Source organism: Xyrauchen texanus, chromosome 14 (genome assembly GCF_025860055.1).
Source record: "Xyrauchen texanus isolate HMW12.3.18 chromosome 14, RBS_HiC_50CHRs, whole genome shotgun sequence".
Taxonomy (NCBI): Eukaryota; Metazoa; Chordata; class Actinopteri; order Cypriniformes; family Catostomidae; genus Xyrauchen; species Xyrauchen texanus.
The window spans coordinates 46,949,974-46,969,437 of NC_068289.1; the positions used below are offsets into that span (position 1 = coordinate 46,949,974).

General features: G+C 37.4%; 2 protein-coding genes across 4 annotated transcripts in view; one reads left to right on the forward strand and one right to left on the reverse strand.

Moving 5' to 3' along the window:
* The window catches only part of obsl1b (obscurin like cytoskeletal adaptor 1b), a 40,112-nt gene extending 34,296 nt beyond the window's left edge, over positions 1-5,816 (forward strand). Inside the window, exons 27-28 of the mRNA XM_052142836.1 lie at positions 1,504-1,773; positions 4,215-5,816. Coding sequence (XP_051998796.1) covers positions 1,504-1,773; positions 4,215-4,225 — 281 coding nt within the window. The 3' untranslated portion in view covers positions 4,226-5,816. The remainder of the gene's footprint in view (positions 1-1,503; positions 1,774-4,214) is intronic.
* A 1,119-nt stretch (positions 5,817-6,935) lies between these two features.
* Positions 6,936-19,464, reverse strand: part of LOC127655197 (carboxy-terminal domain RNA polymerase II polypeptide A small phosphatase 1-like) — a 48,918-nt gene continuing 36,389 nt past the window's right edge. For 2 of the 3 annotated variants that reach the window (XM_052142849.1, XM_052142846.1), the window contains 4 exons: positions 17,003-17,059; positions 16,059-16,151; positions 10,685-10,870; positions 6,936-9,250 (listed from right to left, as the gene is read on the reverse strand). In XM_052142849.1, coding sequence (XP_051998809.1) covers positions 9,122-9,250; positions 10,685-10,870; positions 16,059-16,151; positions 17,003-17,059 — 465 coding nt within the window. In that variant the 3' untranslated portion in view covers positions 6,936-9,121. Of the gene's footprint in view, positions 9,251-10,671; positions 10,871-16,058; positions 16,152-17,002; positions 17,060-19,464 lie in introns of all 3 variants that reach the window. The other variant, XM_052142848.1, reaches the window with a different exon arrangement.

Sequence of the window (19,464 nt, forward strand, 5' to 3'; positions counted from 1 at the left end):
TTTTTTTTAAAAGGAGGGACGAGTCTAAATGAATTTTTGTGGTAGTTAATATTATGCCACAAATGCTGTCGTTTGAGCTTAACTTGTATTAAACTTGGAATATTCCTTTAAGAAGGTAAATAACAAATGGCACTTATAAAAGGCTGCCGACTCCTGATGTATATTGTGTAATTTGGGACACAGTTACAGTCTCTTCAGTGTTTTGTACTGTTGTGTAAATTGGTGATGATCGTTTAGCTGACAAAACATAAAAAAAACATCCAAGAAATCTTCCATCTATCCAAAACATTTAAAAACAAAAAAACACAAGTTGTGAAAATAACACGTGATCCATTGAAAAGACTCTCTATCCCTCACAGCCTAATTTGTTTTCATCCTGTCAAAAATTATATATGGCGTTCCTCTGAATAAGGCAATCAATGCTTTTATCTCCCGCCTGAAGCCTGACTACTCTATATGATGATTGGTCGAGCTCTTAAATGGGCAGGACTTCCCCAAAAAAAGGCCTATAATTTAAACAGTGATTTATATGTAATTGTTGCTAATAATTTAGGAGTAACAATATAGTTTGTACTTCACCACTCTTTAAAAACACACCAGCAGCCAATTCTCTCAATCTAGTTCCTCACAATTGTCCTAAACTAAAGTCTTCAAAGCTCATAAACAAATTTAAAAAGAGTGTCACTCACAAGGATGGTGTCAGAAAGCATCTTCTCATGAGAATAGCCTCACTTTGATATTTCGTGAACGCGTTTGCCGTTCATTCGACGCCTAGTACATGATTAAAGCTTCTTAACATGTTCACAACTAAACTTTTTCAGCCATGAGTGTATTATGAGCTAATACAGTATGTCTCTGGACAACTCGGGCCATACAACTTACCCTCAGCCACCTCTCTGCAACTTTGAGGCACTCCAAATTTCCATTAAGATATCCGGCAGATGAGGCTATGCCCCGGGAATATAACAGGAATTTATTTATACTTGCGTCAATGGTGTAGATTTGGCTTGAACATTGGGGGGTTGCAGCGTGAAGCATTTACATATTTCCACTGATCATGGTATAAATAATGGGGTCGTACTTGCTTGTTTTGATTATTTGGGGGTGGGTGGTGGCGGGGGGGGGTTACATTCCCCCATCCCCTCTGGAACTTATGCCCCTGCTTGCTGGCAAATAAATCATATTACTACAAAATCAATAGTGTACATATAGCTAACATCAGACAAATTTTAAAGTCTGTTTGTTATTAATTTAGACAAATTAAATATAGTGTTTTTCATTTACACCCCAAGTTAGAGGCTAGGCCAATTTCTTTCTTTCATTTAACAGTTAATCTTGGAATAGTGTTTGAGTCTCTTCTGAAATGTTATTGACAACTGATTGTAAAGGGTAATGGGATTGTGGTATACATTGTATTATTGCAGAAAAACAAAAACTTTACATTTACGTGCCTGGAATAATTTATCATCATGTGGATTGGTTTCTTTACAATATTTAAAACAGCTCAGTCAATCCTGATTGTGAGAGAGCTGCAGGATGTAGATGTTACAGCTCCTGGGGATGCATGCTTTGCATGTGAAGTCTCTTTACCTGTGGCCAAGGCACCAACCTGGACCCTGAATGGTGAGACACTGTATCCTGGTCCTAAAGTCGATATGGAGAAAATGGGAACCATTCATAGGCTGACTCTTAAAGAGACATCTGAGGAAATGAGTGGCACTGTGTGCTTTATCTCAGGAAAAGCCAAAAGCACTGCACATCTGTGTGTTAGAAGTAAGTCACATATTTTGTTGCTCTAGTTGTTGTAATACTGCCTAAAGTGTGAAAATCTTGTATAACAATAAATGTAGACTATATATCACACACACAAATATATATGTATGTGTATATATATATATATATATATATATATATATATATATATATATATATATATATATATATATATATATACAGTGCTGAGAAAAGTATTTGCCCCTGTCCTGATTTCTTCTGTTTTTGTGTATATCTCATACTAAATTGTTTCAAAAATTCAAACATAATCTAACATAAAACAAAGGCAATCTGAGTAACAAGTTTTTTGTATTTTTCAAATACAGTTTTTAAATTATAATGTTATTAATTGAAGCAAAAACGTTATCCAATACCAACTGGGACTGTGTGAAAAAGTATTTGTCCCCTTAATTACTAAATCCCCAATCTATGAAACTGCATTCAAAATGGGGTGCAGATCTTCCGAAATTCCTCCAAGAGCACAGCAATGACTCATCCAGGAAATCGTAAAAAAGCCAAGGACAACATACAAGGAACGGCAGGCACTGTTCATGACTCCAATATCAGAAAGGTCAAAATTGCCATCCATGGAAGAGAGGTGAGGCGAAAGAGTGATGGTGGTGTAGTGGTCTAAGCACATAACTGGTAATCTGGTAATCAGAAGGACAATGGTTCTAGCCCCACAGCCACCACCATTGTGTCCTTGAGCAAGGCACTTAACTCCAGATTGCTCTGGGGTGATTGTCCCTGTAATAATTGCACTGTATGTTGCTTTGGATAAAAGCTTCTGCCAAATGCATAAATGTAAAACCACTGATAACCCAGGAGAACATTAAGGCTTGTGTGAATTTTTCTAAAATGCACCTTTATGATCCTCAAAGCTTTTGGGTGAATGTTCTGTGCACTGATGAGCAAAAGTGTGGAACTGTTTGGAAGACAGGGGTCAAATTAGATCTGCTGTAAATCAAACACAGAATTCCACAAAAAGAACATGATACCTACAGTCAAGAATGGTGGTGGTAGTGTGATGGTGTGGGGATGCTTTGCTGCTTCATGGCCAGGGTGACTTGCAATAATTGAGGAAAAAATGTATTCTGCTTTCTACCAGAAAATCCTAAAGGAGAACATCCGGTCATCAGTCCGTGAGTTGAAGCTCAAGCAAAAATGAATCATGCAGCAAGACAATGATCCAAAGTCCACCTCTAACTGGCACAAAAGAAGCAAAATTAAAGTTTTGGAGTGGCCTAGTCAAAGTCCTGACTTGAACCTGATTGAGATAATGTGGCAGGACCTTAAAAGGGCAGTTCATGCTCGAAAACCCTCCAGTGTGGCAGAACTAAAGCAGTTCTGCAAAGAAGAGTGAGCCAAAATTCCACCACAGCGTTGTGAAAGACTGATCTCCAGTTATCGGAAGTGTTTGGTTGTAGTTTGAAAACTGTATTTTGTGTTTACTCAGGTTGCCTTTGTTTTTTGTTATATCTCGTTTGAAGATCTAAAACAATTCAGTGTGAAAAATACACAATAACAGAAGAAATCAAGAAGGGGCAAAAACTTTTTCACAGCAATATATATATATATATATACAGGGTTGGGGAGTAACGAAATACATGTAATACAAAATAAAAGTAACTGTATTCCACTACAGTTACAATTTAAATGATTGGTATTTAGAATACAGTTACATTCAAAAAGTGTTTTGATTACTGAAGAGATTAGGCTACTTTGCATTTTATTGTCATTTGTTTAATTTAATATTTAGTCCTTTCAGATGGAAATCATTTATACATATTAAATGGTGTGATCCAAAGTGCATTTGAACGGCAGTGAAAAGCTTTCTTATGATGTGTTACATTCATACGAGCAGACAGAGAAGTTTGAAGTAAGTTTGGAGCAGAAGAAATAGAAATAAACCTTGTTTAAATTGTCAGCTTTACACTAAGCTAAAATGCTATTTCTAGCCAATTTACATGCACGTTACCAGGCACGATGATATTTTTTTATCAAGAAAATTCACGTTCGATTACAATTAATTTTTTCTAGTAAGACCTTTGATATTAGGGCATAAATCATATTCTTGATAATATTTTTTGTATTGTTTTCCTGTCAAATTATACATTAGTGTGTATTTTGTCTTACTGTACTGGCAGAGTTTTTATAGTCAAAACAAGTGAAAAAAATCGACTAGTGCTAAATAAGTAATCCAAAGTATTTAGAATACATTACTCACCTTGAGTAATCTAACTAAATGTTACAAATTACAAATTACGTTTTACTGCATGTATTCTGTAATGGAATACATTTCAAAAGTAACCCTCCCAATCCTATATATATATATATATATAGACACACACATATAGTCATTTAGATATTAAGCATGTTTATTTGTGAAGTAAGGTTAAGTCCTGCTTATTTATTTATCTTTTTTCCCCCACATTTTGCAGGTAACCATTGAGAAAACACTCATAAGTATGTACTGTGTTCAATGCTGACCTATGCTACAATTTCTACACAAGACAGGTCAAATGAAATGATGACACCATCAAGTCTCTTTTTCTTGCAATGTGTCTGAATATGCTGGTCTGGGTTTTTTCTTTTCTTTTGTAACTATTAAAAGTAAACTAATTACCATTCTACAAGTTTACCATCCAATATAGAAACATTTATTTGATTCTCATGTAGTCTAAATCTTTAATCAGACATATTGGGATTTGTAAATTACACGAAATTTACAGCACCAACCCTGACACACCCAGAAATGTAATTCATCCATGTTGTTACTTAAATTTCTTGCACAGTAGTTTGGTATTTCAATTTTGAAATTTGTGTACTATATCCTTGTATAGATATCCTGTTTTTTTAATTATTGTTTTGTGGGATGCAGATTAAAGTGAGTAGGTGAAGGCATGTGATAAAATGTGCAGGGCCAAAGATGATCAAAGGAAGGTTTGGGACGGAAAGTAGTTTGAGCATATGTAACTAATACATTGAATTCATGATCAAAGTAGGGAAAATGTGTCATTTACAAATAAATAGAAATGCTTTTGGGAGAAATGTTTTAGTTGTTTGCTTCCATTATGTATGTATGTATATATTTAAGCAATATCATATGAGCAAGAGTACAATATGGCCCTACATCAACAGTGCTGATTTAGGGCCATATAGCATGGTTGCGAGTGTGATATTGCTTATATACAACAGTTCAATGAACAAGTACATTTTAAAATATTTGGAAAAACTGAGTAGTCATAAAAACACATTTGTGCATGAAACTACTTTCTTACACGTCATTGGATAAACAAGGATGGAAGGATGTGTGTGTTTGTGTGAGAGAGAGAGAGAGAGCGAGAGAGAGACAGAGATGGAGCGTGTGTGATCACCTGTTGCCACACCCAAGCAGAGATGCTGTCAGTGGTAAAACAGCTGTCCAAGAGGGGTATTCCTCTCTATTTTGCGGTAGTCGATGCGCTAGAGTCATTCCCAAAAGAAACCACAATGTCCTGCTTCATTTTCAGTACATCAACAGTATGTATCCAATGTGGACACTCCGGTAAGATGTAACCTTGTTGAGTACTGTAATCAATCAGTCTGTTGTATCTCTCAGCTGTGATGAGCCTTAATGCTGAAGTTGTTAGATTAAAGCCGTTTTCTAGCTGTAGTCGTGTAGTAGTAATACGAGTGATAACGGAGTGCTGTTCTATGTAAACAATGACGAACAGATTTACTTCACGTCACCAACTGGCTCATATTACACACAAAAATGATCTTTTGCCATCACCTGCTGGTTAACATATGTAATGTAAAAAAAATTAAAAAGAGACACATAGCCTACATTAGCTCTTAACAAATATGCACTGCTCTTACACTTTAGTTTAGGACTACGAACACAAGTGGAGTGATATACACACAGTGCAGACCATCAGTGCTCATGGAACGTCTCTCGTCCAATCAGATTTGAGGACCGGAACTAACTGTTGTGTGTGTGTGTATATATATATATATAATTTTCCCTTGTTTATCAATAACTTTCAATAAAATATGGTTTACAGAACACACTTCTAGTCATAACTTTCATTTATGCTCTTCTGCTTCTTGAAATGATTCATGATATTAAGAAAATTATTCAATATATACTCTTGGAAGATAACAGTCTTTATCACCTTTCATGTTTATCAACAATGCCATCTTCTGGTACAAAACTGTATGACCTCTGCAACTCTCAATATAAAAAAATGACATTAGATCTGCATAACAAATTATTTTTACCTGCTTTTTTTTACTTTGGATAATTGGATCCTACACTCAATTGAATTTTTTTTTATGATTTATGCATTTTAATTTCATAACATGTTGACATTGATTTACTTTTGTTAAACATCACACAATTCAAGTTGATGAAATTTTGTTATTAAATAGAAATTTGTCAATCTTAAAAACAAGCTAACATATTTTTGGAATGTAGATGATATTGGTATAGAATAATGTTCAGCTAGGAGATGTCCCTGGATGATATTCCTCAGAAAATGGTAATGGTAAGTAATATTTCCAGCAACAACTTACCTTATGTATATAAGGTTTACAAATTATTTCCATAAAGTCAATTTTAGAAACTTAACATGTTTACAGTGTTTAAATGAAACACTATCATGGGGTCACACGGTTTTGAATAACCTTTTGATTTTTTGTCAATATTTTGATGAAAGATTTATTTGCATGGCACATTTAATGTCAACAGAAATCCTGACTGAACCTCAAATGGACTCTTGAGATAAAATATAATTGCAGATACATTTAACAGTGTCCAAAGCTAGGGGGAGCCATTACCAGTTAAATAAAATTGAGATTTTACTGATCCTTTGTTTTCAGTCAATAAGTTTCCGTGAGGCAGAAACTTTGAAGTTCTTGGCTTCATTTATCGTAATAAAAATCAGAATACCAATATAAAAATGTCAGTAGTGACTGTAGAGTACATTAAAATAGGCTACAGTAAACATACTTTGTTAATAGCTTGAAAAAAAAAAAAAATCATGGTATACCATTCGACACTGAGGCAAGTGTACTTATGGAAAATTAGCTGCTCTCTTGGATCTTGTAAAATTGGAGGATAATGCAAAGAATGCTTATTATAAGCACTACCAAGACTATTACTTAATCTCAGTGGGGGGGCTAAAATTGTCCTGGAGCCAGCAGACCTCAGAGAATGTACCAAGCCAGACATGCGATTCAGTAACATACATTCCACTGCATCTTCAGATTCACCTGCTCAAATGCAGAACTCCTTGTACCTACTGCATGTACCCCATACATGCAGGCTGGAGATGAAATTTTCATGAAATTAGAGAGGAATTTTCTTTTCTTCTCTTTTAACATTTCACATTTCTTTTTTCTGATTAGTACATTATAAGACCGTCTTAAATCTTAACTTGTTTAACTCTAAGGCATTCATTGAAGAGTTTCAAAGATGATCAAAATAACTTAACAATAAACAACCATCTCACTGTACATTCAAGAATTACAATCAAATATGACTCAAGTTGCTCTTTAAACCTTTATGGATAACAAAATCTTTTTTTTTTCTCTCTCTCCATGGCATAGCACTATTTTTCATTAATATCACAATTATAGAAATATGGCATGCGTTTTGCCATCAGCACATCTATTTCAAAAGTCAAACACTGAAAATGGACAAAACGGCAGTATTAAAAACCATAACATTGTCTTTCCACTCTCTCTGGCACACAAGTACATCATCACCACTACGTCTCTCATCAACATTGGCACTTGCAAAACAATCAACTCTGATCGAGCTGAGCAAGTATACGATCCCCATGAGTAAAAACATCCATATTAAATGGCACCACTAACAACAAGGCAAGTCAACTGCACGTTAACAAGGGCTCTCCAGTCCACTGTGCTGCATGCCTAATCCAAGGCGAAATTAGTTTCTTAATAAACCAAAGTTTGCCCATCTGATTGTTTAGTGATCTAATGGAGAGTTAAGGCATTAAGTTGAATATCTGCTTCCACTGAGGGTTTGATTCCAGTATTCTTTACTTCTTGTGATTAATATAAACACACACATGGCATACTGTTATGAATTTTAAACTATACAGTATCAGACAAACTGATTGTGTAAATAAGACCACTTTGACATTGTCCGACAAAATTTAGCTACAGTCATTTTAAGGCCACGTTGAAGGACCTCACAGTAGACAAAATAAAGCACACTATGTGTGATTCGAGAGGTGTATTACCTTAAAATTCTGAGTGAAATTAGGCCTCACAACACAACAGATACAAAGCCAATTTAGCTTTCTCATATCTGATTTGTAAAACTTGAATTTGAAAAGCTGGCTGATTGTACCATGACACTTTTTTCAGGCCTGATTTGAAAATGAAAAATGGAGAAGGCCAAAAAAATAAATACAAATAAAACAATTAATGAATGCTTGCTTCAAAGTCCAATAAACTTTACATTTTGGCAAGATAAAAGAGACAGCATAGTATTCCATGTGATTGCCATTCACTGCTTTGTCCCGACTTGAGCAATTGAGGTAAACTCATTTAACGCAGGGAATGAGGGAAGCTTAACCGAAGACATAAACTCAAGAAGAGGAAGTTAAAATGAAAACAGATCTTCACAAATCACTAACCAAAGAGGACAATAAACCACCTGTTCATTTTAACAGGGCTTCCCTCAACCTTGAAAATTAAAGAAGGAATAAAACATAATGCAAAAAATCTCAAGAAACATTGTCCAGATCACATTTCACCCCAATTAAAAAAAGAAAAAATAATAAGATAGTAGATTTTTGCATAAAGGAAATTTACCATATTTTAGAACCATTATACATTTTTTGCATTGTAACATTATTTTCAAGACACATTTCCCTGCAAAATTCTTCTACTTTTGATTTTACTTTTGCACTCTAATTGCTATAATTTCCAATAGTTATTCTAATTAAATCCTCAATACTGTCATACAGTAATTATTGTATTATAAATCAGCATACATTGTCAGGAAAATAATTTCATAATGCAAAAAATCCTAAAAAAATAAATCTTATTTCTTTATTTTGATTTTGGGGAAAAAATGTGTGCTGGACATGGTTTTGTTATAGTCACCCATTCAGGTGTTAAAACAATCAATTAACTGTATGTATTTGATAAAGCAGTCTTTCACAGTTTTGTCATTCAATGACTTAATCTGTTGTCAAACATCCTGTGAATGGAATTCTGGGTAGGTGATGAGGACTGAGCTAGTGGATGGTCCTGTTAGTGGGAAGCAGTGTGGTGCTCCGAGCCCAGCAGCCTCCCTGGCCCCATACTGACAGACGCCCCTAGTGTCATGCTAGCTAGTAGTCCTCTGCTGCTTGAGCACAGTGTAGACATTATCCACTTTACTGAGTCCTTCAAAGAAAGGGATTAGATCCAACAGCTCTGTGTCAGACATGTCATCGAACCAGGAGGCTACAGGTACCTGAACATGATGGAGAAACAGAACAGAATAGTTACAACAGTCTGTGTTTTCATTATATGTGACTTTTGTTTCAGTGTTTGTGATGCAATTGTGTGATTTTTTTCTGATGTAAAAAAAGGACATTATTGTAATTTCATGTATATATTATATAAAAAAAAAATAATAATCTGTTTGCTTTAAAAATAATATGAAAACTGGTACAAATCGACAAACAGTAGACCAGGGGTGCCCAATACGTCGATCGCGATCTACCAGTCGATCGCAAAGGCAATGCTGGTAGATCGCACAAAATTTTAATGTATTTCGTAAAATTTTAATACAAATAAATATAATGTTTTTCCATATTTTTGTTTCTGTCTGACTTGCACTTGACGAGTACATTTTGACCAGGCAAGATTTTTGTTTATTCAGTTGCCATGACAACTAGGTTTGCGCCTTCCAAGGGCTTCTTAGAACAGAGCGCGAAATTGCGAAGCTAGCAGTTTTTGAGGCTAGCTACCAGCAGCTAATGCCCGGATTATACAAAACTGTCTGATTCAATTCAGTGCAAATCATCAGAATAGGGTAAATGCCCTGGCTATTGTTTATATTGTGCTGTAGGTGTTTTGGGTTTAGTGTTAAAACTGAATGATATCAACATTGAACATTATTATATATTTTTTTAATTAATTAGAAGATGAATTACATGTAGGCATAAATGCAGTAGTCCCAACAAGCATTTTTTTTTTTAAAAACAAAACTGTGTTTTTTTTAGTTGGTAGATTTATTGAGTTGGTCATTTAAAAGTAGATCATCACGCAAAAAAGTGTGGACAACCCTGCAGTAGACAAACAAATTCTGATAAAATTTAAAGGAGTATTTATTCACCCAGATATTTAAAACATGTATACTGTTAATAAGCCGTGGAACACAAAAGGACACAATCTTTACACAGGTCTTTTCCATATGACGACCGTTCATAATGACCATGGCTAAGATTCAAAAGTGACAAAACAACCCCACCAAAACAGGATCATAATAGTCAGTATGACTTGTCTCCTAGATTCTAAATCTGTTTATTCTCACTCCAAGTTGAATTCACTGAATGATTTGGTTGCAGCATTTCTTGAGTTAACAACTGACTTATATTTCTGTAGGCTCATGTGGCCTCAAAAGACTTGGAATGGAATACTTAAATGCTTTTTTTTTTTTTTTTGGAACTTAACTCTCAAGGTTAAGTTGTTAACTGTTAACTGTTGTTGTATGGAAAAGACTATGTTCCACAAAAGAAAAAAACAGGTTTGGAATGACATGAGGATGAGTAAATATTTCCTTTTCATTTTGGGTAAACTATTCCTTTAACGATAATGGACATGCACATATTTACTATATTGTTAGACACAAAGAAGTAGTAACTGCAAAAGAACAAAGAAAGGCGATACCGCAGAGACATACAGCATTGTCTGGGTGGAAGATGTAGGAGGCTGGCGAGTTGTCTACAATGATGACTTTGTTTAGATCCCTGCCTAGACGGCTCAAGTCTTTGACGTAGTTTCCACGGTGGAACACACAAGATTCCCGAAAAAGCCGGCTTCGGAAAGCACCCCACTTGTCCAGCAGGTCCGAGACGGGATCAGCATACTAGAAAAAGAGAATGCCAGTAATGTGACTGGTGCGGTTAGATTGTAGAGTTTTAACAACAAAATAATGAATCTGTCTTACTTCCTAATAACAAAGTCCAAGCTGAAGAAATTATTTTAGAGCTAGCTAACAAAATAATTAATAAATAAAAAATTATATTGACTAAAAGACATTTCCATGATTTTTTCCAGGTCTGGCCAAGAACATTTTAAAGGAATAGTTCACCCAAAGATGAGAATTCTCTCATCATTTACTCACCCTCATACCATCCTAGCTGTATATGACTTTCTTTCTTTCTTTTGCTGAACACAAATGAAGATTTTTAGAAGAATATCTCTGTTGGTCCACACAAGGCAATAAATGGGTACCAACATTTTGAAACTCCAAAAAGCACATAATCCATAAGACTCCAGTAATTAAATCTATATCTTCAGAAGTGATATGAAAGGTGTGGGGAAGAAACGGATCAATATTTAAGTCCTTTTTTACTATAAATTCTTCTCCCTGCCCAGTAGGTGGCAATATGCACAAAGAACGCAAATTACCAAAAACAAAAGAAGAATTTGAAAGTGGATTGATCATAAAAAAGGTTTTAAATATTGATCTGTTTCTCACCCACACTTATCATATCGCTTCAGAAGACATGGATTTAAACACTGGAGTTGTATGGATAACTTTAACGCTGCCTTTATATGCCCCTATTCACTTGCATGGTGATGACCTACAGAGCTGAGATATTCTTCTAAAAATCTTCATCTGTGTTCTGCAGAAGAAAGTAAGTCATACACATCTGGGATGGCATGAGGGTAAATGATGAGAGAATTTTCCTTTTTTTGTGAACTATCCTTTTAAGTATGGTATTTGATAAATAAGGAACATATGGGCAGGGTTGGGGAGTAACGGAATACATTGTATTGATAGTTTCTTTATTGTTTTCCTGTAAAATGTTTAAAAATCCTTAAAACAAGATACATTTGATAGATCTTGTTTTAGAAACAGCATAACATATTATGTTTTTGAGAGAATGTAATTTTAACATGTGTATTTGGTCTTACTGTACTGGCAGAGTTTTTATAGTCAAAACAAGTGAAAAAAATCAACCAGTGCTAAATAAGTAATCCAAATTATTTAGAATATGTTACTGACCTTGAGTAATCTAAAGAAATACATTACAAATTACATTTTACAGCATGTATTCTGTAATCTGTAGTGGAATACATTTCAAAGTAACCCTCCCAACCCTGCATATGGGCTACTAAATATTTTATGATACTTTTATGGTGCTTATGTGTACTTTTTGAAGCTTGAAAGGTCTAGAGCCCATTCATTGTAATTGTATAGAAAAAACATACAATATATAGCATAGAACATTTTCCTTTTGTGTTCCATGGATGAAAGAATGTTACATAGGACTGGAACATGATGATGAATAAATTATGGCAGAATTCTGAAAATGTCCTGATATTCCTAATTTTTTCTTCTTCAATGAACCCTGTAATTGTCTATAAAACTGATACACACAGTGAGTGATGATCTTAAAGCCTATTTATTAAACTCAATGTTGAATACTTTGAAGAGTGCAAAACATCTCTGGTTACAAATGTAACCTCGGTTCCCTGAAAAGAAGGGAACAAGATATTGCTGTAAGCACTATGGGGAGCATCCTTCACACAACCTTGTTGAAACCCTTATCCAATTACGGCAATCTTTTGATTGGCAATGGTGTCTGAGCCCCAGCCGCTTAGGCGCGCAGTAGTCCTATATAAGCGGGCGCTCCATTTCCTCTGAATTTTCTGACTGAATTTTAGTAGAGCAGCCAGCTTTAGCACGGTCTCATTCTATTCATCTCAGGGAACCGATGTTACATGTGTTACCAAAGACGTTTCCTTTCGATTCAGTTCACTCGACATTGCTGTAAGCAGTATGGGGAACAATATCCATCACACCGCACTACGCAACATAGTTATTACACTAACAAGTTATATTCATAATATGACTTATAAGTCATATTAAAGTGTATATGAATAGTCCAGCATGGTGGATGCCAAATGGAAACTAATGTAATCTGGGATTTATATGAACCATATAGATACAATATACACAGTATGGATTATTAACACTCTCACAATAAGGTTGGGAAAGTAGGTTTTATTTCTTATGGGAGTGCTTCTGACTTTAAAAGAAGCAGTTCAACAGCATATAATTAGGTGGCTGTGTTGAATATAGTCGGTAGCCCACCTGTAATAAGGGCTTGGGCTCACCCATTTGAAAGTAAGAAGCGATCTATACAGAGAGGCCTTGTGAGGTGATGGACGCCACATCCAGGTATTTCTATCATCTCCAGAAACCAGGACTGATTGGGCTATTTCGGTGCAATTACAGAACTGTTTCCATGTCCTCTCAGACTTTGCTGATGACAAAATGGAGGCGCACCGGGGGAAACGCATACTTGCGTTTCACCGGCCATTTGTGAGTCCACATCCAGCGGGGCTTGGGACATGGAGTACCAGAGGGGATAGTGGGTGTTCTCCGAAGAGGCGAATAGGTCCACTTTTGCTTTGAAGAATATTTCCCAAATCCTCATCACTGTCTGAGGATGAAGTCTCCATTCCCCTGGTAATACTCCCTGGCATGACAACAGATCTGCTCTGAAATTCATGTGGACATGTGTCGCACGCAATGAAAGGAGATGATGCCCACTCCATTGGAGTAGGCATTGTGTCATGCTCATTAATTGTGGTGATCGGAGTCCGCCCTGGCCATTTATGTATGCCACAAATGCTGTGTTGTCCAAACGAATCAGAATGTGGTGACTGGTGACTCACAATTTCGGAATGAAAAGCTCTCAAAGCTAGAAAGACAGTCTGTATTTCTAGGCGGTTGATGTGCCAAGCCCAAGTCAGGTGTCCATCGCAGACCGCAAACATCCTGTGTTGCATGCATCTGTGGTCACCACTTTTCTTCACAAACACCCTGTTTGTAGAAGGCCAGTGCTGTCCATGTTGCTAGAGCAGCCAGACAGCAGCGAGTCACCACAATGTGCATGTGCCCGAGGCTTCAGGCAAGATGTGGAATGTGCTGTTTGAGCCAGTACTGGAGAGGTCTCGTGTAACAGACCTAACGGTATGATGGCAGATGCTGCCACCATAAAACTCAGCATTCTCTGAAATGATTTCAGTTTTCCCCAGTTTGAACTGACACAGACACCAAAGAATGGTCGATCTCACCGAGTCGAGACAAAACCCTAAAAAGGAGATTTGCTGGCTGGGAAAAAGTGTGCTTTTTGCCCAGTTGACATTAGACCCAGATTTTTCAGATGGTAAAGCAGCAAGTCACTGTGTACGCTCAATAGTGTCTCTGATTGGACTAGTAATAGCCAATCATTGAGGTAATTGAAAACATGCACACCGTTCATTTTCAAAGGGGTGAGTGCCGCTTTTATTCATTTCGTTAACATGCAAGGAGCCAGAGACAGACCGAAAGGAAGGACTTTGAATTGACATGCTGTTCCTTCAAACATGAATCTCAAAAACCGTGAGTGACTCACTGGTGAATGAAAGTACGTGTCCTTCAGATCTATTAACTCAAACCAGTCTTGAAGAAGGATGTGCGATAAAATCTGTTTCTATGTTATCATTTTGAATGGCCGCTTCATGAGCACGCGATTCAAAGCATCTCAGATCTAGAATGGCGATGAAGCACTATAAAAAGCCTTACATGGCATAGCCAAAGAGAAAGTCGGGCGACACCGGGGTGTTGAGGAAGACGGCTTTCTCTGCTTCACGCATCTCTATGAGAGTTAGCTAAATATGCTGGTCCAGAACCACCAGGCTGCTCATCGTTTTGCCGATGGCCTGAGCGGTAGTTTCGTGGCCCACTGAACTTGAAAAACCTGGAGCACCAACATGCTGTAGATGGCTGATCCAGCTTGGCCCACTGCTGTATAAGCTCTTCCAGCCAGTGCAGACATCAGTCGACAGCCTCCTATGGCAGTATTATGGCAGAGATTAGCTGCGACTGCCTGTTCCACCGGGGGAAGCTTTGAGTAGCCTTTTCCCTCAGCGTGATCAACTTAAGTGTGGACGGCAGCATCTCCGACCTGAGTGTGCAATAATTAGGGTGCACGCTAGGTCTTTGTGAGCTCTGTGTGTACCTCAGGGAAAAATGGTGCGCTTCTATGGAGCGTGGTCTGTTGATGACAGCCGGTTTCTGGTTCTTCTGGAGGGGCTTTTGAACAGCCCTTGTGAGGATGCGAAGAAGCTTCTTGTCTGTGGTGTGTGCACGTTCTTAACCCTCGCTGTGGGAAGAAGCTGCAACATCCTCCGTAAACCACTCGCCAGAAGCTGCGAGTGACACAGCATCATCCCCATTGTCAGAGCCACCAAACGTAATGAGGTCATTTGCTCCAACAGAGGGCCCGAGCTCATCACGCACATATTGCACAGGAAAGGATGTTAGATCGGAAGTTTGGGTGGCTTGCGCCGGCACAAGATTCTCCTCTAATTCTACCAGCTCAACCTCACTGCCTCGCTGTGACTCCTCATGTGGTAACTCAAGTCTTAACATAGAAGAGGTGGATGGGAGGGCACGAGAGGCCAAATCTTCCCTCAGAACAAGGTCGATCCTAGAGTGCAACGTTGATGCCCTCACAGAGAGGGCAGTCTGTCTTCATGAGAGCTGCTTGTGCTTGATCCAGGCATTGAACGCATCTCTTGTTCTCATCAGGTGGCGGGATGTGCCGTTCGCATAGGAAACACTTGCAGAACGATATCTTTAAAAAAAAATGCGTATCACGCAAGCGGCTCTTTAGTTAGTATTATATACGTGAAAAGGATATAGTAACTCCAGCCGAAGCACCGCGTTGATCAATGATGAGCGTCTGAAGAAAAGAATCTGTTCACTGAGAGCATCTTCATTGACCATGTGGAGAACTCTTCACAGAACACACAGGGGAGCGGAAAGCCTCTCCGTGCAGGCCCTGAGCACAGGCGATTAGTCGTACGGTTCACGTCTTGCTGAGAAGTTCTATCTGCTGTAAGTGTATATCGACGGCGAAGCACAAAAGGGTTCCAAGACGAAGACGAAGTTTGCAGTCTTGAAAGAAAACAATTCTGAAGAAATGGTCACCGAGCGCCCGCTTATATAGGACTACTGCACGCTTCAAGTGAACTCTTTCTGGATTTCTTACCTTGGCTAAACTTGCAGTGAATAACACACACTCGAACAGTTCCCCCATCCGTTTAAGGAACTCGTCCACATGAGGTCTCTTCAACACATACACCTAGATGCAGCAAACAGACAAAGGAATAATGGTTAAATTATGTAATTACTTTTAAATTTAAAAGATTACATTTCACTGCTAGCATGTAAAGGGGAAATCCAGCATATGAGAAAAAAACTGGCACTGAATTAGATCACATGCATACATTGCTTTGCACCATTCCAGAACAAGATATATTGCTTAATAAAACTGATATCACCCTGCATATCAGTTAACGAAGAGCTTTATGTGATTGAACGATAAACTCTTTTTTAAGACATGTAATTAAACGGGTTGTTTTACATAGAAAACTGGGTCAGCCAAGTACAGTTATGAAGCTGGTGGTCTTTCTCCTGAACCAAGTCATCCCGAATAGGCTTTCCTGACATCACAAGCCTATCCTGGATTACTTGAAACAGGCCAAAGCCTGAGGTTTTCCAGACGTCTTCAATCTCTTGGTATAACTGGGGCTGTAGTTGCCCTTTAAAGGGCCATGGCATAGTGTTGGCAAAGCTTGAGAGAGCAGGAGACACGTTCTGAGATAAGATTGATGGCCAGAGAGTTCTCAGAAGCCTGCCAGGGTTTCTCCATTTCGTCAGGATACAAAAATAGCCACCTGCTGCTTGGACACATCAGCTGAGATGGCAATGATACTAGCAGGTAGAACACCCAGTGTTAAGCGGCAATATGTAAACAGAGGAGAAAACGATTGTCTGAAGAGTTCTATATGACTCTTTTGGTGTTGTTCAACAGAGAGTAAAAGCAGAATGACAAATGGAGGTCATATAAATTAGATTTATTGACAAATTCCAACTCTTTAATTGTAGACAACTATCCAATGGCAACCTTATATGAGGTCAGATTTTACTCACCTGGTGCACTGTTCCATCAATTTCCACTGGAATGATAAAGTCAGCATTGTTCACCGGCTGGGAAGACAAATAAAACCCATAAAGCTTATTTGATTGTTCCAGGCAGAAGAAAATAAACAATACAAAATAATAGGATTTCAAGTTATTAAGTTTATTTATCCATGAATAAAGGGTATCTTATACTAATAGGGATGTCATAAAATATCAATATCGATCGTTGGCACTTTATTTGACCAATATATTTATTGATATTTCATTCAGTTGGCCCCTTGTTTAACAGTCTGGCGTAATAGCGTTGGGAGACCACAAGAGGGTGATATAATATTTACTAAAGCTGGTCGCGGTCAGGAAAGGGACAGGTATCACACACACAAACACAAACACACACACACAGGCCAAGCTGAAGCGGCACAGCAGTTGGCAGTCCAAAGTTACAAAGATTTCTTAAAGAATGAACCAATTGAAACTGATGAATTTGAAAGTTAGTGTATGAAACTAGTGTCACTACACAAACTAAACGATTAAAACTGGTGATGTTTATAATGCAATTTCTCTGTATACAGCCTTGAATGGGTCTTTTATTCAAGCTGTCAAAACACAAAAAGACATACTGCTATATGAAAGATACATATACACAATATATCATCAAGCAATGGCAAGAGTAAATAATCTTTGCCCTTTGATAACGATTTGAGTTGAATTTAATGGAAAACTAAGCGAGTTGCGCTTCCTGGCAAAGCAGAATTTGTGTGCGTACCATCGTAGAAAATAATTGATTAGAATTTTACAATGCGCCACTTATCTACCAGACGCGTCCGGTAAGCGACCCCCTTTAATTTACCCTGCCGCTCACATTTTACAAAAAAATAGGGAGGATAAGAGTCACATGGGGTAACCTCCTCGTGGTCACGATTAGTGATTCTCTCTCTCAATGAGGAGCATGGTAAGTTGTGCGTGGATCACGGAGAGTAGCATAAGCCACCACATGCAGAGTCTCCGCCGTGTCATGCACAACGAGCCACGTGATAAAATTCGTAGATTGACTGTCTCAGAAGCGGTGGCAACTGAGAATTGTCCTCTGCCAGATTGAGGTGAGTAACCGCACCACCACGAGGACCTACAAAGTAGTGGGAATTGGGCATTCCAAATTGGGAGAAAAGGGGATTAAAACTTTACTCGCTCTCAAACATATGCTGTTTTATGTCGCAGAAAATAAAAGAAGACATTTAGATATGTTACACAGCTCTTGCCACAAAACAGTTCATAATGTTCATAAGGGAAAGAAATTATAAAAAATTCAAATTGCACCATTAAAGTAGTCCATATGACCCATGCACTTTTCTGCCATCAGATGGGTCTGTGTAAGGAACAAACCAAAATGCAAGTTATTATTTACTGATACTCGTACCCTTCCCTGAACCTCGCGGCTAGACTGTGTTAGCGTCCATACAAAAAAATAACAACAATGTTGTGTTTAGTTATTACACAAAGAACCGATGATGTTTTAGCATAGTTTATTAATCTGGGTGTGGACAAGGGCTAGACACAAGTTTTGCAGGTGGTGCAGGATATTAGTAAATAATGACTTCAATTTTGATTTAAATTAAATTTTGTTTGTTCCTCACACAAATCTATAGTATGGCTTCAGAAGACTTGGAATATAGTGAACGCGTCATCTTATGTACTATGTTAATGGTGTTCTTTTGGTGAAAACCCATAGTCATAATGAACTGCTGTTGTATAGAAAAAGCTACGATTTCATGATTTTTCAAACAACTTCTAATTAAAAAAAAATAATAAAAAAAATAAATACACAGGGATAACAAATACCCAGAAATTTTCAGTTAAGATCACGTCGCAACTCAAGGGATCAATTTGCATTGTGAATGACTGGATCAATAATTGATAATAAGCCGTTACTGGAAATGGTGTGTAAACACCCTAAAACATCCTAACCCATTTGAGTTTTCAGTCATTTTCAGAATACTGCCATACAGTTTTAAGAGTGGTCTTTAGATAGATCTAGAACCTGAAACCTCAAACGCAAGTGTTGAGATAATCACGTTTATGTGTTATAGAGATGTCAGAACACTATAACCTACATTCGCAGAAGTGCCATTGGGTAACATTATGTGCTCTTGATAAATGCAATTAGATTGCGCATGTTCTTTCAATGCTGAACTCTATGTAAACATTGAGCAAACACGCTCAATTAGCAGTTAATCAAATATCTTTACTAAATATAAGTGGGACCAGAGCCAATATTCACAAAGGTTTTTTTCTTACCAATAAGAGTTCTCCAAAGAGTTTCTAGCAAAGAGTCTTTGCTAAAAATCTATACACTATGCTGCTAAGAGCAACTTTTTCTAAAGAAATTGGAAAGTAAGAGTAAGGCAGAGTTGACCTTGTTGCTATGGATGACGTCTCATACTATGAAAGCAGTCTCTTAAAATCAGCCAAAG